At 44.8% G+C, this 7285-nt stretch overlaps 1 protein-coding gene across 1 annotated transcript in view; it reads left to right on the top strand.

Annotated features, from left to right (window-relative positions):
- Nucleotides 1–7285, top strand: part of T265_13046 (hypothetical protein) — a gene marked incomplete at both ends in the record, with an annotated part of 71740 nt that overhangs the window by 28404 nt on the left and 36051 nt on the right. The window contains one exon of the mRNA XM_009166890.1: nt 2122–2693. Coding sequence (XP_009165154.1) covers nt 2122–2693 — 572 coding nt within the window. The remainder of the gene's footprint in view (nt 1–2121; nt 2694–7285) is intronic.

The following is a 7285-nucleotide window of genomic DNA, read 5'->3' as shown; positions in this document are numbered from 1 at the left end:
CTGGTAATGGCTTTCATACTTCGCTGCCAAGTCATTGTTTGACCGCCTCTGGCTCCCTTCCACCTTTCACATGGTTGTGCGAAAAGAGTCCTTCGTGGAAGTCGGTCGACTGGCATACGTAGCACATGGCCAAGCCAGCGCAGCCTGTGCAGTGTGATCAGTTCATCTATCGAGGGTGAGTTATTTCTCCCGAATACCATTCGACGTACTTCAGAATTGCTGATCCGGTGTTCCCACCAGATTCGGGCAATGCTCCGAAGACATCGATGGTCAAACACTGAAAGTTTTTTGATGTCCTCACGGGTTCCTGAAATTGACCCGAAAAAATGGATTCCGTCACAGTTAAGCACAAGAACGCAACAATTCTTTGATATACACCCATTCTGAAAATATGTGGTTATAAGAAGTGAATTCTGCACAACCGAAGCAAGTTTTAGGAGACCACAGCTCTCTGCGCTTCCCAGCCGCTGGTTATTGCGAAGGGTTCCAAGCTTTTTGTAGGACTGAGCAGCTAAACGTCGCTGACGTGAAGTTTGTGTTACCATAGGTGGTCCATAAATGATCTGGAGCGTAGGTTGACTACGTGCCTTCAGGAAATAACAGCTACAAATCCCTGTGGTCTCATCGTTTTTTTTGGCTATACGGTAACCCTTTTATTTGCCAAGGTCAACAGGTTTCCATGAAGCTTCGACTGGACGGAACGACGTGCGTAGGGACTTTGACGTGACCATCTAGGGATTTAAACCGGTACAGCTGAATTAATAGCGACATAGCTGCAGTGTCATGAAAATAAGTGTTTTAGCGTTGATCAGAACAAATGAACTAACTATCTCTTAGTCCGAGTTTCAAGTTGCATGGTTTCGTGCAGTGTGTCCAAACCCTGGAACCACTCCTGTATATACTAACTTCGGTTGTCAAGCGCATTGGTGCTTTCGAACTCACGATGCCCCAGTAGGCGCATCTGACAGGTCGTCTCAATTTGACTAGAGAAAATCACGTATAGACGTGATTGTGTCGTTTGTAAGCAGACAGTACAACAGTAGAATACTGAAAGATAATTGCTAAGCTTTCTTTACTGGGCTGTACTTCAGAGCATGCTAGGTTATCCCAACTGTGTGGACAAAGGACCTACAATTCAACTCAGGGCATTCAACCGTATAGTGCTGTTGAATGTCGAACGGCTTCATCTCGCCAGACGAAGCGGCCTTATAGTAGTTCTCAGCATTTCAGTTTGTCCGACTCAAATGAGAAGGTCTTCATTGAGAACTTGTAGCTTTTATCGTTACAGTTCAATCATATGCAGGTTGTCGCTGGACACTTGTATGGTTCAGATACCTCTACTTGCATCGAGAAGTGGTTCTCACCTTTTAAGCGCATATGGTATGCTGATGAACATTTTCCAAGACAATCCGTAGCTGATCTCACTGGTTTGCGTGTAGGAATTTCGGTGTTCCAGAATGTATAGCCTTGAATGCGGTCTCGTTTTAGAGTGACCTCCGCCCATCGCATATTCATTTTATATCATTTGTTCTCTGTTCTGTTAACCAGTAGGGTTTTGGTTGACCGGATATTTGTATTTCAGTTCATCCTGCGGTTAAACATTCTGGTTAAACATTCACGAAATCTTTTGAACAGGTACCACAGCAGTGTTTTATGGACATGCACCCGCCGTACGTATTGGTTACATTTGGGATTCATCAGAGGTGCATTCTCACAAATTCCGGTTTATGCGCTAATCATTGATTCTGAACTTGCTCATGTCTGAATTCTCTTGTCAGTCCATTCCATAAGCATAATCAGTTCTCCGAAGTGCACTTTACCCGTTTATCGGGGGACACCTTTGTGAATAGCATCACATGCCAAATGCCCACCGTAGAAAGCACATCAACTCATGCACCACAGGAGTCTGATGTGATTCAGACCGTGAATTAAGGGCGATATGCTACCTTGACAGCATTGTGTTTTTCTATCTGTTTGCCACTGCATGAAAGCCGGGCGACCAAAACGTAAGAACATTTAAAAGACAACTCGGTTTTTCGCTTCCAATCAAATTTTAAACTAGTCCTTAGCCCGCTTCGCTGGTTCTTCTAATCTGTTCTATCTTTACCACAACATTTTCAGAACAGTATCTACCCCGCCGTTTGCATTGTTTGCCTCCTGCCCTTCTGAACAACATTATGCACCGACACAACCAATTTGTCCAATCTCAGAACCTACGTGTTTTCGTTGGCACTTGGAATGTGAACGGTGGCAAGCATTTCCGCAGTGTGGCACACAAACATGAGTCCGTGACCGATTGGCTTTTGGATTTAGCTAAGTCAGTTAAACCCGATGCAGTGTGGGGCTATCGTAATCCGGACTACACAGACGAGCAGATAAATAAACCTATCGATGTATTTGCTATTGGGTTTGAGGAGATTGTTGACCTGACCACAAGCAACATCGTCGCCGGATCCAAGCCGACAGCTAATCAACGTGACTGGGGCCTGTTCCTACAGCGACATTTGAACCGCGATGTTCATGAGCGCGACTCCTATATTCTCATTAATTCGGTTCAACTGGTTGGAATTTGTTTGTTTGTATTTGCCCGGGCTCGTCTGGCTACTCTCTTTCGAGATATTGCAAGCTCGTCTGTCAAAACTGGACTCGGTGGTGCCGCAGGCAACAAAGGAGGAGTAGCTGTTCGATTTCAAGTAAGCGTTGATCTTTTGAGTCTGTGCGTGGTTGCTTGAATACGCTGTCATCTGCTATTTCTGGCAAGCTGTTCATGTGAGCAAGCTGTTCGTAAAGCCACTTGAGACATTTGCGTCACATTGGCGCAGATTAGATCTTTCAAAACGAGTTCGAAAACAGCTGTATGGTTGTTTCACCCGGGTGTGGAAGTACACTGCTTGGTTTACTGTTGATTCTCTTCTAGTGCAAATGTTGTTTTCTAGTTGGTTACATTATTTGGCTAGCATGGTTTTTTATTGTAATTATGATTCGTTTTACCCGTGATACCGTGGGTTCCTCATCACCAAAAACCGCGATAGACGAGTAATAATCTCTGATACCTAAGTGCCGTACGACCATGAGGAAAAAACGTTCTGTTAAAGTGTGAGAAAAATGGGAAATTCTGAGTGCTTTGTGCAGACAAGCCCTATGCTAACGAACAAACCATACAGGCCTCCCAACACTAATCATATAAACACATCTTAGCGTCATATCGGAATGAGAGTTCAACAGCCGAATCGACCCATCATCCTCCATAAACTTCAAAGAACAAACTCGATGCAAAACAATAAACTTGGGTAGTCCGACTAGAAATGACGGCTCGCTCATCCCTGGGATTAGTTATATGCCATGTCCTGTGAGCCATATAGCCACATGTATGATAGTTTATGCCGAGCCGCATGTGTACTCAGCTAGACTCCTTTCACCCGGTTCAAACCCAAGGAAACAAAGGCGTAGGGTGAACAGGATAGGACAGTTTTAAAGATGTCAGCAGTCTAACTGGTTGCCCATAAATGTCAATTCATGTGGGGACAACTGAAAACGTACAGTGTACATAAGAGGTCGTCTGGTGGCCTGGCACATATGACCAGCCAGTGCTAGCTATTATTCAACTTGGTTCGTTCAACCATAGTCACCGAGATTCACCTCTAGCACGATTTTAATCCTAATGCTCCGAAAATTCGGAGTGTTAAGGTGGCCTTTTTGTAAATGTATAAGTGAGACAAATATGTGATTGAAGCGTAGAGATTAGAAACCAGAACGAAATAATGTAATGCAATGTAATAGAGTGCATATAAAATAACTTTGAGATGGCAACGATAAAAAAAAATAGATAACCTGGCAACGCGGAACAGAACGAATCACTTTAGGCTTGGTCAGTGGCACTTCGTCTGACCTCAGCGGGCACTGTCTACCACCCATCTTGTGACACCAACTAGTCACACAGACTCTTCGGCGTACAGTGGGGCGAGATGGCCGAAGTGGTTAGAGCGCGGATTACTAACCTGAAGGTCCGCGGTTCGAATCCGACCTCCGCCACTCGACTTCCCCTGTCTAGGCTTGGGCAACCTGGCAGTATCCCAGCCCTCGTGCTTCCTTCGGGTGGCATGGCAGCTAGGCACCGGAAGGGTGCTACAGCTGAACGCTTTTATTTATCTTCGGCGTACAGTCAGTTGATATTTTGGTCTGTTGATTATATTGGGATAGTCGGATCTCGCTCTGTCACTTTGCCACTCAATTCTAACTAGGTTGACCACGTAACCAGTGGATTAGTATTGGCCTAGGAACGAGATCCCGGAGGATAATATTCCTGACTGGCGTCTTGCGAATATTCGTACAATCCTAATGATTTTCGTCAGAACATCTTTTCATTCCATACACTTGTTTGCCTCGATTTGTCACTTTTCTGTTTCTTGGAAGTGAATAACAATATATGAAGATCAGCCGATGTTACACACACTGTTTCGCTTGTGAACTTTACACAAAAGGCTAGGTAGAAGTGATCGTTACATTTATCGTCGAGTTAAGAACGATGGTCGTTGTTATTGAGTAATATTTGTACAACGGATATTATAGGACAATGGAGTAACTGGAATAACTATAAAGCCAAGGCTTTAGTACTTCAAGAAATATCAAAGCTTTGATAACGTTGATAACGTTTAGGTTTTCAACTGTAGTTGAAGTGTGGGCAGAGATAAGGTTAGCCTCATGTAATTTTTGCAAACAACCACCTGTTATTTGTTCGAAACGCAATAGTCAAATACTGAACACCCTCAGTAAGGTTGTCCTGTCCTGCAACCTGAAATGTAGTCATGCAATGCCTTCAGCTGTAGCACCCTTTCGGTGCCTAGCTGCCATGGCACACGAATGAGGCACGAGGGGTGGGATACTGTCAGGTTGCCCAAGCCTAAACAGGGGAAATCGAGAGGCAGAGGTCGGGTTCCAACCACGGACCTTTCGGTCAGTAAATTCGCGCTCTAACCACTTGGTCCATCTCGCCCCACATGCAATGCCTCCTCTGAAGGCTTTGGATCCGCGAGAGCTTGCTCAGTTCGCTTTGTCTGGATTTACGGGTATTCTGTCTGACAGGAGCGAGGAATTTAGAAGCCATCTGCAAACGCCCATTGTTCACTCACTCATCAGGGGTTACTGCATAATTTTCTTAGACCATGCAAAGGAACAGACTTCAGTCGGTTGGACTGTGAATTACGTTGCACCGAATGGCCACCTCGGCCCATAAGGTTCAGCACCGACATTGTCGAATGCTATGAAAGTGCAACATGACCCAGTTTATCCTAGCGCTTCCTTGAAGACTTGATGGCGGAAAGAGATCACACCCAAAACATGGCACAAGACCTGCCGTAATGTTTTCCAAACTCCATCGCTGTTCTCTGTCCCGGCTGTTTCGCGATTGCCGCTCACCTAGATTGTCTTCAATCAGGTTTGCCTTACTTGCAAGTAGTCAGAATATCTACCATTCTTAACTGTCTACAGTCCTTCAGTCCCCGGTTGTCTCCGTACATATTGACTTATGTCACGGTAAAACTTCGTGTGGATAATTTTTAGTGCACTTACTAGGGCCCATCAGTACTGTGTTTTTCTGTGCATACCAGTCAATAGTGAGAACTACAACTATTCCGAATTTCTATAATTGCATGACTTATCCGACTTGCACTGCTTTTTGGTCGGATTTGATTGATTATCGAATTAAACATGCTTAAAAAATCGACCCTCAACTTCAAACTCGTAAGGTAACCTAGCACATATGGATGGAACACGTGGAACTGCCATGTTTTTCATACTTGATGACTGGACCCATAGTCGTGAAACAATCCATGTCTGATAGCTAATACATGTCCCCGTATGAAAATACCACCTGACTGAACCGACCAAAACAACGTGCACCCCATGGGTGGAACGGTGTACTCAATTTGACCGATTTGTCAACTCTTCCGCTCTGTCATCTGTTGTACCGACTATCGCCACAGTGCAATCCTATGCCTGTGTACCTGAGTGTCTCCTGGTTCAATCGATCTACGTGATCTTTACAAATGGCAGGAAACTGGTGGGCATTCATTCCCGACCCATGTACGACAGTTATAATCAAAGGACGGGGTGCGTACATGTCTGCATACGTGAACATGCGGAGCATGCGGTCAACTCTACAAATACTCATTTGCATACCAATTTGGTTTTCACGTGCGAGTCACCTGAATCCCAGTTGAATCCTTAACTGAATGTGCTGCATCAGGCTGCCTTAAGTTTCAGTGGGTTTGATATTCGAGATATCGCAATACATTTTATGGACACGACACACTACCCATAAGGTTGCTGAGGAGTTTTGGTCAACCGTAACTGTAATGCTTAACCTGTTCTCTCAACTGCCACACAAGGTGATCCAGCCGTATGTGAAGCATTTCTAATCCTCACTTTTCAAACCTGACCACTCTGTTAAGCCGGCTGTCTAGAATTTCGTTTTCTATATGACATCTTGCAATTCTTCTACAAGTTTACTTTCTCTATATTCTGAAGTTAGTGCGCAACTTGGTTCTACGACAACTGGTGGAGTTAAAGAATCGTGTCCGGGAGTACCTCGCTTTGCCAGATCTGAGTCACCCCAGTGAGGTGATTTATTTATCACTCAACCTGTGCTTTTAATGGACTTAATATGTAGCTCTGAGCTTCACTAGCCGGGGTCATCAGTGTGACCTGTGTCAGTTTGACTCCGGTTCTAGCTTTTCAGCGGTCAGTTATAACCACCACTGTGGACAAGACAACCTCACAACAAGCTATCGGGTCTATCTTATCGTCCACAGTGATGGTTATGACCGACCTCTGAAAAGCTTAAACCACTGTTTTTAATCTGTGGTGGGGGTTACTGGGTGCACAACCTAATCAAAGACTGCCACTTTGATGTGCGATCATCCCGCAGGCTACACTTGCTGGAACCGTACAAGTAAGGTTAAATGTAAACAATCAGGTGGAGAGCAACAAGCCCCCGTACTACAATCAACCGCAGTACGAAATGGTCTGGAGTTGGACTCACTGTCATCCGCAATAGGAATGTGAATTCGGTGGGTGTTTCTTCCGTGCACCCAAGATATCCATATTTATGGAAGCAGGGATACCATCTATTCCCAAGAAAGCGCGTGCTAGAAAGGTTGGTTCTAAAAAACCGCACAATCCAATCTTCCAACAGTTGACCGTGACCGTTGCCAAATTATCGAACCTAATAAGAGCCGATCTCGAATCCAAACGTATATGTAGTACCAGGACTGATACGTGTGTACCT

The sequence above is a fragment of the Opisthorchis viverrini genome (genome assembly GCF_000715545.1).
Source record: "Opisthorchis viverrini unplaced genomic scaffold opera_v5_31, whole genome shotgun sequence".
NCBI classification, from domain to species: domain Eukaryota; kingdom Metazoa; phylum Platyhelminthes; class Trematoda; order Opisthorchiida; family Opisthorchiidae; genus Opisthorchis; species Opisthorchis viverrini.
The sequence above is the reverse complement of the archived record's forward strand: the minus strand, read 5'-3'. Positions and strand labels throughout refer to the sequence as shown.